Here is a 21,947-nt window from a genome sequence, read left to right as displayed (position 1 = left end):
TAAACTCGACAATGAAGTCTACCAACGCTTGACCCTTTATCACCGTCCTTGGTTTGTACTTTATGTCGAACTGAGCGAGCTCAATAGACCATTTTAGTAAACGGCCTGAGGTATCCGATTTTTGGAGGATTTGTTTCAACGGGTATTTGGTCAGGACTTCGATCTCATGAGCTTGAAAATAGGGTCGCAGCTTCCTTGATGCCACTATTAGATAGTAAGCCAATTTTTCGATTGGTGCGTACCTTGTTTCTGCATCGATTAGGCTTTTGGAGACGTAATAAATGGGGTGCTGCACCCCTTCTTCCCCCCGAACAAGGGCCGCGCTGAGAGCCTGTTGGGATACTCCTAAGTACAAGGTCAACCTCTCTCCCTCCTTAGGTTTGGCGAGCAGTGGGGCCCGTCCCATGTACTCCTTTAGTTGTTGGAATGCGAACTCGCATTCTTCTGTCCATCTGAAGTCTTTCTCCTTTTTTAGAAGCTCGAAGAACGGGGCACACTTGTCAGTTGCCTTTGAAATGAAACGGCTCAGAGCCGCGACCTGACCATTGAGGCTTTGCACCTCCTTCTTTCTTATGGGCGACCTCATGTCGAGCAGAGCCTTAATTTTGTCTGGGTTGGCTTCAATGCCTCTGTTGTTTACCATAAACCCAAGAAATTTTCCAGAGGCTACACCGAAGGCGCACTTGAGTGGGTTGAGCTTCATCTGATATTTCCTGAGGACTCCAAACGTTTCTCTTAGATCGGAAACGTGGTCCGTCACTTGCTCGGATTTTACCAGCATGTCGTCAACGTATACTTCCATGGTTTTTCCGATCAGTATTTCAAACATCGTATTGACCAGCCTCTGGTAGGTCGCGCCAGCATTCTTCAATCCAAAGGGCATGACCTTGTAACAATAGAGCCCCCGGTCGGTTATGAACGAGGTGTGCTCTTGGTCCGTGGGGTTCATGGGGATTTGGTTGTAACCTGAATAGGCATCCATGAAACTGAGGAGGCGGTGACCAGCCGTTGCATCCACGAGCTGATCGATTCTGGGGAGGGGAAAGCTGTCTTTAGGACAGGCCTTGTTCAGGTCGGTGAAGTCGATGCAGGTCCTCCACTTCCCGTTTTTCTTTTTTACTAGGACCGGGTTGGCCACCCAGACCGGATAGTGGGCTTCCTTGATGAAATTATTCGCCAAGAGTTTGTCCACTTCTTCTTTAAGAGCGGTATAACGCTCCGGAGTCATTGGCCTCCTCTTCTGGCGCACTGGCCTGTAGCCTGGATCTACGTTGAGCCTGTGTGACATGACTTCTGGGGCGATTCCCACCATATCTTCGTGGTTCCATGCGAATACATCAAGGTTAGCTTTAAGGAAATCTGTAAGTTGGGATTTTACCTCGGGGGCTAGACTCTTGCCTAGCTTGAGGTGCCTTTCCTCGTCTGCCTCGCCGACTGAGATATCTTCGAGCTCTTCCATGGGACCGGTGGGCTTTTCGCAGTCGACCTCGCGTGGATCCAGGTCCTCCCATCGGCCGGTTGATCGCGGGCCGACTTTTGCGATGATATTTACTTTCTTTCCCTTTGCTCCCATTTTCAGGGCGTCCTCATAGCAACGTCTTGCGAGGTGCTGCTCGCCTCGTACACACCCTACACCGTCGGGGGTCGAGAATTTCACCGTAAGCGACCTGGTTGAGGTGACTAGATCCAGGTCGTTCATCGCCGGCCTTCCGAGTACGACGTTGTATGCTGAGGGGCAGTCAATTATTAGGAATTCTGCCAAAGTAGTGGCCTGGCGGTTCGCATCCCCGATGGTGAGGGGAAGGCTGATCCGACCGACGGGAATCACTGCGTCTCCCGTGAACCCATAGAGTGGCTCTAGGGACGAACTCAACTGTTTCGGTCCCAAACCCATCTGATCGAAGCATGCTCTGTACATTACATTTACCGAGCTGCCCGTGTCCACCATTATCCTTCGCACTTCGGAGTTGCTGACCTGGGCTCGTATAACGAGTGCGTCGTTGTGCGGCCAATGGACGTCTCTGGCGTCTTCTTCCGAGAAAAACATCTTCTCTGGGATTGGGTTACCCCTAGGCCGCTTCGCGGGAACCGGTTGTTCGCCCGATCTCGCTAGCAAGACATGGTTGGCCTCTCGTATGTATTTGTCGCGGGATTTGTGGGAGGATCCAGCGAGGTGGGGCCCGCCATGGATCGTGTAGATGGTTCGTACAGCCAGTGATTGGTCATCATCGGTGGGAGGCTGCTGCTGTACCGGCGGCTGGCTTGGTTGATTAGTCCGTCGCACCACGTAATCTTTCAAGCGACCTCTTCTTATCAGATCTTCGATGGCGTCCCTTAGGGCCCAGCATTCCGAGGTGTTGTGACCCGCCTCGTTGTGGTACGCGCAAAATTTTTCTTTGTTTCGGAATTTGTTTGGGGTTCTTAACGGGTTGGGCTTCCCGAATTCCTCTTTGTTCCTTTCGATGGCGAAGATCCTTTCTTGGGGGTCTGACAGGGCACAGTAGCTGTCAAAGCGCTGTGATCTATGAGGTCGCTCATCTCCCTCTGCCTTCCGAGCTCGCTTGAACACTTCATTGCTCGAGCGCTCCCCCCGAGCTTCTCTTCCGGCGTCTCCGTTGTGCCTTCTCTTATTCTGGCTGGAGCCCCCAGCTTCTTCTCTCGACCCGACGGGCTTCTTCGTCCCGAAGGCGTCTTCCCATCGGATTTCCTTGGAAGCTCGTTCATAGAATTCCCCCAGGTCTTTGACCGGGGTTCGGTAGATGCTCTCGTAAAGCTTTCCGTCTTTTCGGAGGCCGGCGGAGATCGCCGTTAGGATACTTTCATCCGAGGGATCCTCGACGTTGCTCACCTCGCGCCTGAACCTGGCGATGTAATCCCTTAATGGCTCGTTTGCTTTCTGGAATACGGTGGCGAGGTGGCAAGGTGGCGCGAGCTGCCTCCTTAGAGCCCTGTATTGGTTAAGGAACCTCTGTTGGCACTCTTCCCAGCTGTTGATGCTACGAGGCGGAAGGCTCCTGAACCAAGCTCGGGGGATGTCTCCTAAGATTGCTGGGAAGACGCGACATTTAGCCAGCGAGCTGGTTGTCTGTAGATCCATTTGCACGTTGTACGCATCCAGATAATCATAGGGGTCGCTGTCCCCATTATATTGTGGCATGCTCGGGACCTTAAACCTCCGGGGCAGGGGTTCGAGCTCAATTTCTCTGGCGAACGACGTCCTATCCCCACGGCCATCATTCTGGCTGCGGACTCCTTGTCGTTCTTCCAGCTGTCGCACCCTTTGATACAGCTCTTCCACAGTTGAGTCCGGTCCTACTGATTGCTGGGCTTGCGATCGCCTGCTTCTTTCTCGGACTGGGGAGCGGTGAATTGGGGACGGATAGTTATCCCCGATATCTTCTTCCGCGGGTGGGTGTCTCTCCTCCCGCGGTTGGCGGACCCTGCGAGGCGACGCCGGTGGGTCATGGACAGCCCGTGCTTGAGCTTGGTCACCTTCCTTGACGAGGTCGTCCGGGCCTTCTTGGCCTTGGGTGATTGGGTCGGTCTATCGGACCGAGTCTGGCCCATGCGGGGTGATGCGGGAAATACATATAACAATTATTTTCCTAAATACTCTTCAATAAATAATTATTTTCTCAAAATAACATAGATAAACATTTTTCTTAAATCTCCAAATACCCAAATAAATTAATATTTCCTTTTAACCCGCAAATATCCAATAATCACTACAAATACAATGATTAATAATTATTAACCATTTCTAAATAATTTAATTAATTACCCTTAATTCCCTATGTTCCTCAAAACCACATAAATTATTATTTTCTCTTAATTTCTCAAATATTTCATGTAACGCCCCGTTAATGGTAATTTAAATTAATTTTGGGGTAATTGATTTAAATGGAATATCAAAATAATTGGTTGTGAGTAAATAAAATTAAATTATGTGATTTTAAGGAAATAAGAAATTAAGATAATTAATTTTGTTTTTTTGGAATTTCTGGAAAAAGAAAAAAATTAAAATAAATCAAGTTGTGGGATTTTTAGAAGTTTCGGGCATTTCTGTAATTATTATAGGGGTGATTGTGTGATTAATGGAAATTGTGGGGTGCTAGCGTGAATCGCGGAAGAGGAAAAAAGTCACCTTAAATATAAGTTAAAACCTATATAGGGTGAAGGTTGGTGCGGGCGCGAGCGGTCGCGCGCCAGGGCGACCCGGCTGCGGACGCGAGATCGAATTCGCGGGCAAGCGCACGAGACTGAGGGATTTTGGCTAATTTTAATCAGCCTTGGACGTCCGAAACGACGTTGTTTTGGTGAGGCGGTGGCCTCCCCCAGCGGCTGGCCGCGCGTTGCCACGTGGCGCCCCTTGCTCCGCTCACTTTTGGCCAAATTTTAAGCCAATTTTGGCGTCCTTTTTGCGTGCGAACAGTAAGGAAAATTGCAGAAAATGGCAGTGAGCTCGCGAGGGAAATCTGAGAATTTTGGGGCTTCAAAAATCGGATTAAACTTCGTTTAATCCCTGATTTAATTATCCAGGTATGTAGAGCAGCTAGTAATTAATATTCTCTGCGGTTGAAATTTTATTTGGAACCCAATTTTATTAATTTTGTCAATAATTGGAATATTGCAGTTTATATAACTTTGACCGCGTTTGGTCAAATTGAGCTTAAGGCTATCTTCGGAAAGGTAAGTTCTTTATACCCTCGTTGTCGATTCTTTCGTTATCAATTTATTTGACCTCCCTTCGTTGGATTTGGCTGTTAATAAATTATGGAATTTAAACGGTGTGTTTAATAATTTAATTTATCAACCTAGTTTCGAGGGTATTATTCGTTGGTTGCCTACGGGGGTTTGTATCACCCCCAATTCTATGGGAATGATGTCGTACTCACCCGGGGCTAGGTTCTTAGCTGTCGGGTATTATTATGGATTTTCGGTTATTTATTGGCTAGAGTGGTTGGGCAGTGGGGGCAAGGGTTAGCCGTTTGGTGACGGTGAGACTGTTGTACGGTCTATTTTAGGCCGTCAGATGGTCCCTCCTGGTCACTGACCGCTGACCGGTGTCAGGCACTGCTGACCTACTCTACTGTTATGTGATTATAGCATGCCTGATTATTTTATTTTTGTTGCATGGTTTGGTATGCACATGGGTTCGGGCTGCATGATGGGATCATCATGATTTGGTTATGCTTGATCACGGGCATTTTAGATTGGTCAGGTTGCATCCAGTACGGGCATATGCATCGCGTGTGATTTACTACGTGGGCGGAGCATGGCCTGATGCCTGGATGTATAGGCGCCTTGTATCACGTTGGTACTCATTACGCCTTGCATTTTATATGCATTGTATGGTTACTGGTAGTTATTAGTTCTCGGACGGGAGTACCATTCCGAGGGAGCCTTTGGCTCTACTGTCGGGAGTACCGGTAGGGATACGGGTGATGGAAGTACCGACCCGGGACAGTGCGCACAGGTTTGTGGTGATTTATGTTGCCTTTCAGGGCAGCGACAGATTGGTATGGGACTTGGGTGCCAGGTGTTTTATGTGGGCCCCAAAGACCGGTATATGTTTTATTATGCAGCACTATTGCGTCACATGACTTGTGTGTACATGTGGGTTTATATTTGGGATGATCTCCTCTTCTGTTTGATTTACAGCCTTTCTTTTCATATAAACTTGCTGAGTCTTGCGACTCACCTTGCTTTCCATCATTCCAGGTAAGGGTAAAGCTAGAGTCGAGGGCGAGGATCGCGTCACCTAATAGCCATCCGTGTCGGTAGGGTGTACAGTTTGCTGCCCCCGTCTTTTCAGTTTTGTTAGGAGTCCTGACTCTTATTTTTGACTGTGCCTGGTTGTCCCTTATTTTTCCTACTTATTGGCACAGGGTTTGTATATATTTTTTATATACTCCGTGACCGCTGTTCCAGCGGGGTACTTATAGGCGTGCATGTATATTGTTTTGCTTCCGCTGTTGTATTTTTATATGTATGCATGCCAAGGTATTTTGTCTTATATCTATTTCTCTCTCCTCTACGTAAGCGCTTTCGTTCGAATAGACCAAGTGGTTGGGATATCCGGGCAGGGGTGCTTACATTTCATAATGCCCTCAAACACCGGTTTGAATAATTATTATTTATTTTCAAATTTCAGGATATTACACATCTCGTATTCTTCCTTTTAATTTTTTTCTTCTATTCTCTTCATTTTTTACTCTTGGTTGGAGTTTCAAGTGGAGATTTGCAGATTTTTGGGTTTTCTTCATCTCTTTAGAGTTGCACCATTTAAGGTAAGTTTTCTTACACTTTCTTTTCATGGGTTGTGCAAGTATTTTCTTCATTTATTCTCCATTTCATTTCAAAAAGCTTCCATTGTAAATATTGTAATTTTTTTCCATGAAAATGTCTGGTTGTTTTCATTTTTTGTATCTTAATGAATCTTTTAGTAAGCATGAAGTTGGGTCTTGTTGATGTTTTTTTGAGGTTTGTTTACCCCATTTTTACTTCAAGGAATGGCATTTATGGATTAGGAAGCTAGCGATGCTCATTTTGGGGTGTTTCGGGTTCGTTTCGTGCTTTCTGTGTGCATTGAGTCGACTAATCTTTGGGTTTAGTTGATTTAGTAGAGGCCTATTTTCTCAATTTTTGTGCCAATCCTCGGCCTAGTCAACTGAGCAATCTACTAAGTCGATTAAGAATTTCCTTAGTTAACTAATGGAAAGATTAGTCGACTAAGCCATTTCTTTCAACAATGCGCATATTGCACTCTTTTGACCTTAACTTTTTGTCTCGATATTGAAATTAAGATCTGTTTTTTTTTTTTTTTTTTTTTTGTGACCCTAATTTGATAAGATTCGATTTGGCGTATTTTGGACACAATTTGGCTAAGATTTGGCCCTATTAATGCTTTGTCAAACGCAAGTCCTGGTGATTAAAATAGGATGTTTAACCACTGAATAAAAGATTAACAGCCACGATTGAGGTTATTTCTATGTGAATTCATGAGTAATAGAGAGGGTGTATAACATTTATTAGAAAATGATTATGGGTGGTATATTGATTATGGTAATCGATATGGAATTGAATCTCAATGAATGACATGAAATCATATGAATGACTATACCATGGGCTCATGAATGAATATGTTATTGAAATGTTTAAATGTGCATGATGTGTACATTCTATAATGGAGCGTGCATGTTATATTTATGTGAGACCCCATGAGCATTGCATGACATTATTATTTGTGCCCCTATTATTATTATTTTGATGTGGCGGTTGTGTTTTGTGGATGAGAAAAGAAAAGAATATCTTATGAGTGTCTGACGCGGGTGAGATGGTCATATAGTCCGGTAGGTGATGCTCAACCAAATGAGTGGCAAATTGATTTATATATGTGTGTGTGTGTGTGTGTGTATGCATACATGCATGTGAATGGATGGCTTTGAGAGCCGAGGTGATCCATGTAGATGGAAGGTCGTGTGAGCCAATGCGATGTATAGAGATCTATGCGATTATGAGAAATAAAATGTTGCATAAATCCATCATAATGATGGTATGGAATGGTATTAATAATGAGAATTGAATGATAGATTTAAATTGTATTTGGGGAGTCGTGTGTACTTTATTTCTTTTATCCATCCCTCTATTCTTGGTTATGTTATTATATATATACTTTTAAGGCTTGTGGCTCATCTTGTTTAATATTTTTCATTCCAAGTAAGGGCAAAGAGATCGTTGGGAGTGACTCCAGTAAGGTTTGACCCCAAGTTTAGTAGTGTACAAAAATATTCCCAACAAAAAGGTCTGTGTTAATAGTTTTGCTGAGGGTATGTTGTGAGAAGATTTTTATTTTGTTAATTCCACTAATACGCTTGTATCCATTTTGTATAACCTATAGTGTCAGGATTATGTAAACTTATATTATGACTTCTGCTGATAATATCTAAAGTTAGAAGTTGTGATTTTTTTTTTTTTTTACACATAAAAATATAAGGGTTAAATTGATTTAAAATACAGATTCAAAGGTGAAATTGAAATAACGAAAAATTTGAATGACCACACGAAAAATGTTAAAACACAAGAGTTAAATTAACTCCAAAATCATATTTAAGTGTGTAATCAAAATAATAAAAATTTTGAATAGTTACACACAAAAAATGTGAAAGTATAAGGGCAAAAATATAGATTTGGTTATAAAAATAATTAAGAATTATGAAAAATGCAAAATATAATATTTAAATATGAGATAAATTACACTGTTAGCACCTAAATTTTGTATTTTATATTAAAATATTTAATATATTTTAATTTTTATCACAATAATCATTAAATTTTAATTTTTATTAAAATTTAATCCCTCTTTTGACTCTTCATCAAATTCTCTTAATAAAAACTAGTGGCATTAATATTAATCTTAAAATCGTTTAATGTTAGGATTAATTTAAATTCCACAATAAGTGATTTTGGAGTCTATGTAATATATATGTGGTTAGTTTTTGTTAATTAAATTTGATGAAAAATTAAAAGAGGGATTAAATTTTAATAAAAATCAAAATTTAATTGTTGCGGTAATAAAAATGAAAGTACACTAACTAATTTATCACAAAGCACAAAGTTCAAGAACAAACAATATGATATAATATTTAAATATGATACGCATAGCATTCTTGTAACTTAATGTATGGGGAAAAGTCTTGCATGTTTAATTGGATAACTAATCTCACTAAAACATTTGTTAGTGATTAGGAATTCATTTAAACATCTTTACCCTAGTCGAATCAAGACTTGGATATATTGTTGTGACAGTAAAAATAGCAACCCTCACATGAGGTGTCTGTGGAGTGATGAAGGATATATACCCAGCCACTGCCAGAAACAAAAAAAATGGATATTACTGCAGGTTCGCCTAAGAAAAAATCATTACCAAATCTCAAAAATTCTTTCTCCCAAGTACAAAGTTGAAAGTTCCTTCAACAGAATTCTCCCCAGCAAGCTGCCAATGTAAATTCAATTCAATCCCAGTGATCTCTCACCACTTTCCTGTGGGTGTAGACGTAATGGCAATCATAAACAAACAATTATTAGTCCTAGCCAAAACAAAGATGTCCCTCTTCTACAGAAGCTGCTTTTCTGAGAAAGCCACAAATCACAATCTCAGGAAAGTCTAAGGAATCAACAACTTCCTAACTTTGTGGATCAGCCTTCGACAAATGGGGCAAACCTTCTTCTCTCCATTGATGATCCTGCAAGAAGAAACCTCATCAAAATCTTTGTACATTTATTTGCGGAGAACCAAAAAAAATGAAGCTCGATCTTGTCCATGTTTTGGGTGCAAACCTCTGAGCACAGCTATGGCAGGTGGCGCAGTGTCCACAAGGGACAAAGAAACAATTGCGGGGCTCTTCATAGCAGATAACACAGATCTTGCCATCATATAAGTCCTCTGAGCAGCTCGATGATCCGGACTCTTCATCCTCACCGGTTCCATATAGCAATTGAAATGGCTTGTCGGGCATCAAAGGATCGGCCTCAGTTACTTCTTGTATCGCTTCTACTTCTTCGCGAGCCTCGCTATCACAGGCTCCAAGTAGTTTCAGAATTAGGAGAACAGTTATCACTAGAAGCCCTGAAAAACTATCAAAGTGTTAAGGCCTAAAATTGCAGTAACCGGTTACTGGTTGCATAGTTGCAACTCTAAGTTCAAGCAATACCTAAAATTACTATATAGGTTGCTATACGAGCTATGAAAGATATCTCCATGTACCATTCTCCGAGATCTCCCTGCAGGTAAGGAACTTAGACGCTAATTAGTTTCAAATGGAGTCCTAATACATCAACAAGGGGTACAAGAAGGCCTTACATTGTTCGGTGTGGTTACTGCAACAAATTGGGTGATGGGAAAGAGAAGATTGAGCCGGCATGATCCATTGCTTGTCGAGCACATGGTGTTTGCTTTAGTTGTATCATAAATCTTCGATGAAACGTTTAGATTCATCGCCATTATGATGCTCTTGGGGTTGGCATTTACAATGCCAATGTAGTACCTGTCACTTTCCTGAATGGCATATTCAGCTACCCTGCCTGAAACGAGTTGCAGGTTGCAGCCTAAGTGATCAATCTTATTGCAGCAATTCACGGAAAGAAACACAGAGACAGAGTTATTAAGAGCATTAGGACCTTGATCAGATTCAATCCCTGTTGCTTGATTAATTCAAATTAATGGCAATTTAGTAGCTTGATTCTAGTAAATTCATCAGTTGAATGGTAGATATCTTACCAGCTGTGGGTTCAAAGAGGGCAGGGGAAGTAGGTGAAGTTGGGATCAATGTTTCGAATTTTCGTTCGCCTGTGGAACAAACAAATGGATTTCTGTATGCTCCAAATTGAAGATTCTTGGACAAAATTACTCACGAGATTGATCCCTAATCAAAAGTTAAGGGTACCTTTAATTAGAGACACTTCAAGTTGATCCAAACTGCTAGTCTGAGCTTCCCATCTCATGCGGATTCTCGAACCCTCGTTCAACCACAAGTTGAATCCCTGAAAAATGAAAATCATACATAGCAACTCCATTTCCAATTCAATCCACTTGGAAGCAGCAAATCAACTAAAAAAACACACGAAACACTAAAACTAATCAAAAGCATTTGTATAATTACCTTGCGACTGTACGGAGAAACAATCACATAGCTTGACACGGCCCAATTCTTCTCCAAGCTCAACTCTGGCTTCTCCGAAAACCCATAAAGAAAAGCCCCTTTCCTATGAGGATCCCTCGCCTCAACCTGCGCTACAAACACAGAGCTCGCCTCGTACAATCTGGACGAGCTAGGCCCAAGCACCATGTGGCAATTACCGTAGTACCCATATCTCAGAATCACCGACACTGCAACATACACCAAGGAAAGAAAGAAAATATTGTTCAGAACAAAGTGTTGCCGACTAGAAATTACTAGAAGATGAAAATTACATGCCACATATCCATAGAGTCAGTGGAGTGAGCAAGCGAGCAGGGGATTGTTGGCATCCATGGCGACGAAGACGATGATGACGATGAATTCTTATAGGGGCAAAAGCTGGTCTGTACATGGCTACCCTGGGAAGAGAGAGACAGAAGGGGTTCAGAGAGAGAGAGAGAAACAGAGCTAATGGTCTGTTGAGAGATGAAGATGATGGGAGGGAGTGAGACTAGTAGATTTTAGGGGCAAAAGCAACTAACCAATTTGTTCAGATTGGCGGGTAGTGGAATGGCAAGTGTTTTGAATGTTAGGTGAAGTTGCTCCTTTGCCCAACTGATCAGTTATCACACTTTGACTTGGGCAAGAGTGTCAGCTATAAGTATAACATGTAGTAATAGAAACACTTTCGTTTACTTAAAAAAACACGAACACTTTTCCTTTTTTAATAATCACTATATGATTTTTTAACATTTTAAATGAAAACATCTATTAACTTCAAAATTATAGAATTTGGATGCCACCAGATTTTGTGAATGCATTCTCATTAAAGCTTAAAATGTGCATCAAAGAGTACATTATAATCATAGAAATAATGCCATTACTGTTTTCTTATTTTTATTTTTTTCCCTGAGCTTTCATAATTTTTTCCTAATTTCCATATGACTGGACCAAACTTTGATCAAGTTAACTTCCTTATAAGTTATAATGATTACATTGACTTTGAACCTAAACATAATTGAATTGAGTTTGAGCTACTATCAAAGTTGAACCAACCCACACATGAACACCCCTAATTGAGATTTCAAATGAAGCAAGCATCTCAATTGATAAAGGTTTTCTATATAGTGGGTGCAAACTCTTTTTTTTTTTTAATTTCTTTTTTGCCGATACCAATTTATAGTCTTTATCATTTCAGTGTGCTCTAAATAAGTTTCATACACAATAATTTACAAATTACAAATAGTAAGTAAACACACAAAATTGTAAAAACTTTTACTTTCAATAGATTAATAATTAATATTTTCTTGTTGAAGATTTTTCCAAATTTTTAAACTTGGATGCATAACTTAGGAACTACAGAACTCAACTTAATTAATTTAATTATCATTATTATTCATCGTGATATTAAGTGATTTAGTTATAGTGTGGTAGAATTAGACCTGTTTTCCCATTAGGTAACATTGTCTAAATTTAAGATTTAAAATTTAAAGTGTCTAAATTTACATCTGTTGCCTTTAATTGAATGTTCTCGAAGCTAGATGAAAAATTCAAACTTCGATAAATTAAAAGGATCCCATGGTCAATGGTCAAATTGATTTTTAAATAAAATAAACAAAAATATTATAATTTATATTAAAACTATACAAAAAAAATAAAAATAACTCAATTAAACCCACAAATTCATTCGTTCAATTTTTTAACCACATTTTATTGACCCAACAATTGGTTGTGAGTGAAGTTGATTCAGTGCCAAAGAAGCCTTGCCTCAATAACAAAGGTATAGAATTTGAAAATTTAGAGGTTTTATATTAGAATCCTGCTAATTAATATGCGATTATATTTAATAAGGACAAATTGTGATTACAATTACTTAGCAAAAAAAGGAAAATTGTCATGATAATTTGTGACAGAGCTTCAATTTTCTCTCAAGTCTAAACTAATTAAAAGTATTACCCAAATAAAATGTCTGGAAAAAAAAAAATGAAGTCTTTGCTAATAAGCAGTTACATAAGTTTATTTGCGAAGACAAAAAAGTGGTGCTGCAAATACTTTTTTCTAAAGTTAATGAATATTTGTTTAATTTTATCATGCTATTGTAAAAACTAAATAAATAGTATAATTTTCTCATTATTTTTTTTTAACTGCAACCCTGTGAAAATTGCTCATAGAAACTTCAATTTTCCATAAATAAGAATATATAAGTATTTAATTCCATCGAATTTGAAAATCTATATATATATTATAACAAAACAGCCGTCATTTTTTTTCCCGCCTATTTTCAGTTACTATTTTGATATTTTATTATATTTTTTAAATTTTTTTACTTACCAAAAATGAAATTTTTATAGGTCATTAATTAAGTCTACATTTGTGAAAAACATGTATTTCTTGGAACATGTAAATGGTTTTTTTTCATGATTGAATAGTGTTTTGGAGAATGTGTAAGTATGCTGGTATATGAAAAGCCAAAATAAATATTATTAATTTATCCATATTATTAATTTTTAAATATTAACATAAAATTTTAATTGAAATAAATTACAAAAAAATGAAACTTTTTAAAATCGGGAGAAATCTTGATTATTTGATAATACTGTCAAATACCGACTGCCAAGTAAATTTTTTTTTATTTTTATTTATATATAGTTTAATTATTTTAAATTTACTTTTTTATAATTTTAAATGTTATAATTTTATATATAATTTAAATATTATAATTTTATTTTTTTGTTATTTTTTAAAAATGTGACCTGTCTTAAATGTGATAATTGATTAATAGGAGGAATATGTAAAGTTATGTATTGATAATCAATTTTCAGTTACTATTTTGATATTTTATTATATTTTTTTAATTTTTTTGCTTACCCAAAATGAAATTTTTATAGGTCATTAATTAAGTCTACATTTGTGAAAAACGTGTAGTTCTTGGAACATGTAAATGGTTTTTTTTCATGATTGAATAGTGTTTTGGAGAATGTGTAAGCATCTATGTATATATTATAACAAAACAACCGTCATTTTTTTTTTCTCCCATTTTCAGTTACTATTTTGATATTTTATTATATTTTTTAAATTTTTTTACTTACCCAAAATAGAATTTTTATAGGTCATTAATTAAGTCTACATTGTGAAAAACGTGTATTTTTTGAAACATGTAAATGGTTTTTTTTCATGATTGAATAGTGTTTTGGAGAATGTGTAAGTATGCTGGTATATGAAAAGCTAAAATAAATATTATTAATTTATCCATATTATTAATTTTTAAATATTAACATAAAATTTTAATTGAAATAAATTACAAAAAAATGAGACTTTTTAAAATCAGGAGAAATCTTGATTATTTGGTAATACCGTCAAATACCGACTGTCAAGTAAATTTTTTTTTATTTTTTTTATATATAGTTTAATTATTTTAAATTTACTTTTTTATAATTTTAAATGTTATAATTTTATATATAACTTAAATATTATAATTTTATTTTTTTGTTATTTTTTAAAAATGTGACCTGTCTTAAATGTGATAATTGATTACTAGCAGGAATATATAAAGTCATGTATGGATAATCAATTTTCAGTTACTATTTTGATATCTTATTATATTTTTTTTATTTTTTTGCTTACCCAAAATGAAATTTTTATAAGTCATTAATTAAGTCTACATTTGTGAAAAACGTGTAGTTTTTGAAACATGTAAATGGTTTTTTTTCATGATTGAATAGTGTTTTGGATAATGTGTAAGCATGCTGGTATATGAAAAGTCAAGATAAATATTATTAATTTATCTATATTATTAATTTTTAAATATTAACATAAAATTTTAATTGAAATAAATTACAAAAAAATGAGACTTTTTAAAATCGGGAGAAATCTTGATTATTTGGTAATACCGTCGAATACCGACTGCCAAGTAAATTTTTTTTATTTTTATTTATATATAGTTTAATTATTTTAAATTTATTTTTTTATAATTTTAAATATTATAATTTTATTTTTTTGTTATTTTTAAAAAATGTGACCTGTATTAAATGTGATAATTGATTACTAGGAAGAATATGTAAAGTCATGTATGGATAATCAATTTTCAATTACTATTTTGATATTTTATTATATTTTTTTAATTTTTTTGCTTACCCAAAATGAAATTTTTATAAGTCATTAATTAAGTCTACATTTGTGAAAAACGTGTATTTCTTGGAACATGTAAATGGTTTTTTTTCATGATTGAATAGTGTTTTGGAGAATGTGTAAGCATGCTGGTATATGAAAAGTCAAAATAAATATTATTAATTTATCCATATTATTAATTTTTAAATATTAACATAAAATTTTAATTGAAATAAATTAAAAAAAAAATGAGACTTTTTAAAATCAGGAGAAATCTTGATTATTTGGTAATACTGTCGAATACCGACTGCCAAGTAATTTTTTTTATTTTTATTTATATATAGTTTAATTATTTTAAATTTATTTTTTTATAATTTTAAATGTTATAATTTTATATATAACTTAAATATTATAATTTTATTTTTTTGTTATTTTGTAAAAATGTGACCTATCTTAAATGTGATAATTGATTACTAGGAAGAATATGTAAAGTCATGTATGGATAATTAATTTTCAGTTACTATTTTGATATTTTATTATATATTTTTTAATTTTTTTGCTTATCCAAAATAAAATTTTTATATGTCATTAATTAAGTCTACATTTGTGAAAAGAGTGTAGTTCTTGGAACATGTAAATGGTTTTTTTTCATGATTGAATAGTATTTTAGATAATGTATTAACATGCTGGTATATGAAAAGCCAAGATAAATATTATTAATTTATCCATATTATTAATTTTTAAATATTAACATAAAATTTTAATTGAAATAAATTACAAAAAAATGAGACTTTTTAAAATCGGGAGAAATCTTGATTATTTGGTAATATCGTCAAATACCGACTGCCGAGTAAATTTTTTTTATTTTTATTTATATATAGTTTAATTATTTTAAATTTATTTTTTTATAATTTTAAATGTTATAATTTTATATATAACTTAAATATTATAATTTTATTTTTTTGTTATTTTTTAAAAATGTGACATGTCTTAAATGTGATAATTGATTACTAGGAGAAATATGTAAAGTCATGTATAGATAATCAATTTTAAAATTTTGATTATTATTATTTATATAATTAATTAATTATTTAAATTATCTTTATCTTATATATAATTTCATTATTTTAAATTTATTTTTTTATAATTTTAAATGTTATAATTTTATATAAAACTTAAATGTTATAATTTTATTTTTTAACTCTATTTTTGTTTGTTATTTTTTTAAAAATGTGACATGTCTTAAATGTGGTAATTGATTGTCAGGAGAAATATGTAAAGTCATGTGTGTATAATTAATTTTGAAAATTTGATTATTATCATTTATATAATTAATTAATTATTTAAATTATCTTTATTTTATATAGTTTAATTAATTTAGATTTATTTTATTATAATTTTAAATGTTATAATTTTATATATAACTTAAATGTTATAATTTTATTTTTTAACTTTATTTTTTTTTGTTGATTTCTTAAAAATTTGATCCGTCTTAAATATGGTAATTGATTGTTAGGAGAAATATGTAAAGTCATGTATGAATAATCAAATTTAAAAATTTAATTATTATCATTTATATCATTAATTAATTATTTAAATTATTCTTATTTTATATAGTTTAATTAATTTAAATTTATTTTTTATATTTTTAAATGTTATATATAATTTAAATATTATAATTTTATTTTTAACTTTTTTTTTGGTTACTTTCTTAAAAATTTGACCTGTCTTAAATGTGGTTATTGATTGCGAGGAGAAATATGTAAAGTCATGTATAATCAATTTTGAAAATTTGATTATTATCATTTATATAATTAATTGATTATTTAAATTATCTTTATTTTACATATAGTTTAATTAATTTAAATTAATTTTTTTATAATTTTAAATATTATAATTTTATATATAACTTAAATGTTATAATTTTATTTTTGAACATTTTTTTTCTTTTTGTTCTTTAAAATTTTAACCAGTCTTAAATGTGATAATTAATTGTTAGAATAAATATGTAAAGTCATGTATGGATAATCAATTTTGAAAACTTGATTATTATTATTTATATAATTAATTGATTATTTAAATTATCTTTATTTTACATACAATTTAATTAATTTAAATTTATTTTTTATAATTTTAAATGTCATAATTTTATTTTTCAACTTAATTGATTATTGTCATTTATTTAATTCTCATTTTTCCCCTTAGTCTACTCCAAAGATATGCTATATGTTGGACTTAGAGAAATTAAATGCAAATTAAATTTGTGTTTTAAAAATTATGTTAAGTAAGTAAGATTCGAATTGTATGGCAAAGTGTGGGAAAAAAAGAGAAACTTAATGGTGGCATGTAATTTGATAAATTAAGAGAAATAGGAGAATTTGAAGAAAGATAAATTAATAAAAGAAAGCAAATATCTCTCTATTCTTCTTCTCCATTCCCGTTCAACCATTCCATTTACTCTCTTCTCCTTTCTCGATTATTCTTCTCAAATTTTTTCTTATTCTTTACTTTTATTTAGTAAAATTTAACTGTATTTGTTTACTCAGTTTGGTCTTCTGGTGTAACATAGCACTATTATTCTATCAAGTGAGTGATATAAATGCAACTAAGAAAAATTAGGCATTGAGGGTTTGTATGGTAAGCACATATGAGACAAATACACATAAAAATCCAAAAAAAAAAAAAACATCTACCCTTGAATGCATATTTCAGAATAAAGAGGTTGGTTATCGTTTATTTCTTTTTTTTTTCCTGTTATTATGTAATTTTTTTATTTTTTACACATTGTTTATTGTATTATATGTTAATTTAAGTTTATTTTTTACATGATTTCAGGATAGAGTTATGTGCTTTTAATTGTTCATTTACCCTTAAATGCATATAAGAAAATCTTTTAAAATATGTAATCTTTTTGTTGTATTTTCATGATTGTAACAAGATTATTTTATTTATTTTTTATTTCTTTATTATGATTTTCATTTATTGTAACTATTAAATTATATAACTTTCACTTTAACAATTATTTTTTTTTTTATGATATCTATGCATCGCATGGGTGAACCACTAATAAATATAAAAGGAAAAAAGATTTTTTGTAAACCGAATGGATACCTTTTTAACTCCCACACCAAAAGTCCTTTCCGATTGCATTTTGTTTGGATAAGTCTTTATTTGCGGAACCGTCACCCGTGTTCCGTACGACGTTTGGATTGCCCGTTCAATCAGACGAGATGGCGGCGTAAGTGACAAAGTGTTTGCAGGCCCCCAACCCAACCTGGAAAATGAGTGATGGGCCTGGTCCTGGGTCATGAATAAAGATGGCCCGTGGATTTAAAAACAGTGGGCGCTGGGCGGTCAGGTCAGTCACACGTGCGGCGTGGGGAGGGCATTAATTAGGGAGAATTTTAGGTGCAGCGCCCACCGGTGCACTGTAAATCAGATATTGACCCACGTGTCCCGTCAAAACAGTTAAAACATTCTCTCTATTTGCTTCCACCCCCACTTTTTTAACAAAATTGCACCATAATCTGTAAACACTAAACAGTGGCCCCCGCTTCCTTCTCTTTCGCGCCCGGGATGAGCGATTTTACCTTTTGGACCAAGTTTAGGTTGCCGAGGATGCTTTCTTCCATAATAATATCAGGAGATATGACTAATTATGATATCATCAGTCATATAGTATCTTTTTATTAAAGAAAATTAAGAAAATTATTTGTCATTATCTCATCTCCATAGTACTTCCTTTTTCAATAAGGATGTAATACATAATTGATGACGGTCTCATCAATCATAACTCATAATATTTTTTTTAAATTAATTTTAAAATAAAAGCTTAGATAATAAATAACATTGTTCATTAAATTGGAAGCCATTCTCACGCCTTGAAATACTACTCGATAATGGGGTTATTGGTTGGCTATAACTTTTATTTTGGGTCTATTTGTTACGATATTTCACTTTGGGGGCTTTTATGTGTTGTTAGATACTTATATATATGTATTTGGTCATTTGAATGTCATTTAGCTGTCGTTGGTTATTAGGAGGGCCAATTGCTTATTTCCTAATGGGTTCTACATTGCTCGGGGCTACTTGATTTTGATTAGAATGGTTCATGAAGGGTGTTTTGTTGTTGTTTAGATATGATTGATTTGAGGTTTTGTTTGAAAGTTCCAAACTTTTCTTGGTGTTGTGTTTCCTATTAAAACCCAAGGCAATGACAATTTTTTGGGTAAGTCTAATCTTCATATGTCTTAACCTGTAATTAAAGTATAACCCAAGTTCACATCACCACTTATTGACAGTCCAAAATAAAAATTAGGCTATAAGCCCATTAACCATTACTTTGGATGAAAAATGAGCCTAAACTCATTTGCTCAAATAATGGAAAGTCCAAGTCATTCCTCTTGTTTGCTTTAGTTGTCCATATATATAAATGGTCTTTTGAGATACTCTCATACTCAGTATCTCTCTCCCTCGTGTCGACACCAAACTCATCCCACTTTTTGGTCCTTGTTGTTGACGACACCATGTGGATCGCTCTCTTGTGATTGTGTACGTTATAACCTTGTTGTTTGGTGCCACATATCTCAAATCTTCTTTGACATTTAGACAAACTGAGATGTTTTTTGCATTGCCTATTTAATGGATTATTGGCCTCTCTCTTGAGAAAAATACACTGGTAATGTGTTGTATGACCGATCTGTCTTTATGATTCTTATTCCTGTGTGGACTCTATTTTGTGTAAAGGTTTTGATCTCTTTTGGGGCTAATAGACAGATTCGGGGTTTGGTTATTTTGAAGGTTGGTGGTTCTATTCTCGATATTGCTTGAGTGGTGATTCGATTGCCCAAATCTGAGTCTTGAACACCTTTATTGTGATTGTCATTGGTGGCCAAATAAGAAGTTCTCTATATTTTATGTACATTCGAATTTTTTGATTTGGGATGTGTCTGTGTGGAGGTTGTACTGTTGGTGTGGGTTTTGTTTTTTTATCGGAAAGGTGTGATGTGAGTTTTGTTTGCCCAATTATTTATGTAGATTAGTTGATAACAAAATTAGAAATTATTTTTATTAAATTATGGACAACAATTTTGTTTTTAGTTTTCAAATTATTATAATTTGAATACCAAACTATAATATGTAAACGAGGAAAGGAAAACGAGAGTTTTTTTCTTTTACTAAAACTTATATTTTTCATTTAAATGATGGTGCAATTTCATAAAAGGCATGGGAAACAGAAACAAGATTCTAGTGTAATTTTGTAAAAAAGTGAAGGTGTTTAAATTTTGACAGGCCACGTGGACCAATATTTGATTTGTGGTGCACCGGTGTGGCAGACACGGGGCACACCTAAGTCTTTTCCATTTCCATTAACGAGAGAGAGAGGAGGAGGAGGAGGAGTCAGTTCGAGGAAAACAAGGAAAAGAAGACACGTGGCCGATGTTGGATTAACGCTGTGCTGCCAGCGGGGGGGTAGTATCGTCATCGAGTCCCAATCCCCAGAAAGAGACCAAAAATCTGAAACTGAAAGTAGAGGATGGTTGGTGGCCCCATCCAAAGTAAACATTCTCACACACTCTATCTCCTTCATTTTCACTTCCCATCCCCATACCTTCGATGGCTGGCTGATGTTTCCTCAATTAAATGTTTTTCTAATATAAATGATGTAGTTTTATTTTTATTTATACATATAACGCTTATTAAAACATATGAGAATAATATTTAATAAAATTTCTACTTGCTTAACCGCGAATATGAAAAGAATGCATCTTGTTTATTTGAAATTTATTTTTTCATATAGTAGAAGTCATTTTGACTGTGTCCCTTCAACAAAATTAAAAATATGTCATTCCAAGTGACTGAAAAAATAAGGTCAGTTATATATTATCTGTTACGCTCATGATAATTAATCAACTTTAATTATTTTTCAATTTTTATTATAATAATTTATATCTTAATTAACAATTGAAATTGAAATACTTATTATAACAATATAGTCATTTTTACTCCAAAACTAAAAAATTCAAATATGTTCTATATTGTATTAAAATTTTGTGTAATTTTTCTTTTACAACTATCAACACTTGGATGATCGTCTTTGTGTGGTCCACGTCATTCGTGTTCTCAATTCTAACAGATTAGGTAAATCGTAAATGTGATGATTTAATCTCATTGTGCAAACAATAATCGAACTCACAATATATCAATGTGAACCTGACATATCACTAACTCGACAACTTGACGTATGTCTCGAGAACCTAAATACCAACACTTGTAGCACTCACATAGGCGCTTTAAAAAGAAGAATTCAGCAATTTTATGACTACATTAACTTATGAATTATAAATGATATTGTAGAACATTACCTATATGCGTGGTTATATTATTTTTGAGATAATTTATATATATTAAAAAAAGAAATGGTAGACCATGAGCAAATAATGCTAGCTACTTGCACATCAACTTTAATATGTAAGTAGTATTATTTATATTTTTATTTTAGAATAATTATATGGTCAAGTAATCATGAGTATTTCCATAAAATTAAGTAAAATATACTAAAATAACAAAAGTGACATTATCAATTTTTTTGTAAAACTTTATAAAATACTATTTTGTCTATGAAAATGTTACTACATACACTTTTATTTTCTAGTTAAAAAGGCAACTCAACAAGATTTTTTTTATTATATATTATTATTATTGGAAGGTAAGCACACAAGAGGTTAAATATTAGACCATCTAAGCTTATCAGCAGCAGGTTTCCTCTTAATATATTTATTATTTATGAAATTGACAATATCATTGTCTTTTAAGAGCCCTCACTCATAATAAGTTTTATGTATAAAAAAATTAACAATATCACTTATTAAACATTAATGGTAGTAGCCGCATTAATTCAACAGCTTAAATTTTATTCTTAATTAATAATAATGAGATATTACAAATACTAAAACTCACAAAATTCAAAATTTAAGACTATAAACTCAAAAGTGAAATAGTTATTATAATATTTGAAAATATTATTTAAACCTTATTGAATTACCCTTCATATATATAACATTCGACGTTTAGCATGATGTGTGTTGTATATTCATTTTTACACATATAATATAGTATTGAATGTCACACAAAATATCAGTAAATATATAAACTATTTGT

At 33.9% G+C, this 21,947-nt stretch overlaps 1 protein-coding gene across 2 annotated transcripts; it reads right to left on the bottom strand.

The window, feature by feature from the left end:
* Positions 1–8,953: 8,953 nt before the first annotated feature.
* LOC127798845 (E3 ubiquitin-protein ligase APD2) lies at positions 8,954–11,181 on the bottom strand. Of its 2 annotated transcripts, none has more exons than XM_052332474.1 (8): positions 10,977–11,181; positions 10,662–10,888; positions 10,446–10,542; positions 10,280–10,348; positions 9,863–10,083; positions 9,714–9,783; positions 9,340–9,628; positions 8,954–9,245 (listed from the first exon to the last, which is right to left on the bottom strand). In XM_052332474.1, the coding sequence occupies exons 1-8, from the start codon at positions 11,089–11,091 to the stop codon at positions 9,167–9,169; spliced, it is 1,167 nt and encodes a 388-aa protein (XP_052188434.1). In that variant the 5' UTR covers positions 11,092–11,181; the 3' UTR covers positions 8,954–9,166. The 2 variants fall into 2 exon arrangements, with proteins under 2 accessions (XP_052188434.1, XP_052188435.1); XM_052332475.1 differs by having other exon boundaries at positions 10,973–11,138.
* Positions 11,182–21,947: the final 10,766 nt, after the last annotated feature.

The sequence above is a fragment of the Diospyros lotus genome, chromosome 4, assembly GCF_014633365.1.
Source record: "Diospyros lotus cultivar Yz01 chromosome 4, ASM1463336v1, whole genome shotgun sequence".
In the NCBI taxonomy this organism is placed as follows: domain Eukaryota; kingdom Viridiplantae; phylum Streptophyta; class Magnoliopsida; order Ericales; family Ebenaceae; genus Diospyros; species Diospyros lotus.
This window is presented reverse-complemented; position numbering and strand designations above follow the sequence as displayed.

Bases quoted from the DNA above. Each gene is read 5' to 3' on its own strand.
- LOC127798845 (XM_052332474.1), bottom strand. From the start codon at position 11,091: ATGTACAGACCAGCTTTTGCCCCTATAAGAATTCATCGTCATCATCGT. The intron at 10,889-10,976 runs GCATGTAATTTT...TGTATGTTGCAG, and splicing joins ACTGACTCTATGGATATGTG to TGTCGGTGATTCTGAGATAT. The intron at 10,084-10,279 runs GTAAGATATCTA...AACTCGTTTCAG, and splicing joins CCTCTTTGAACCCACAGCTG to GCAGGGTAGCTGAATATGCC.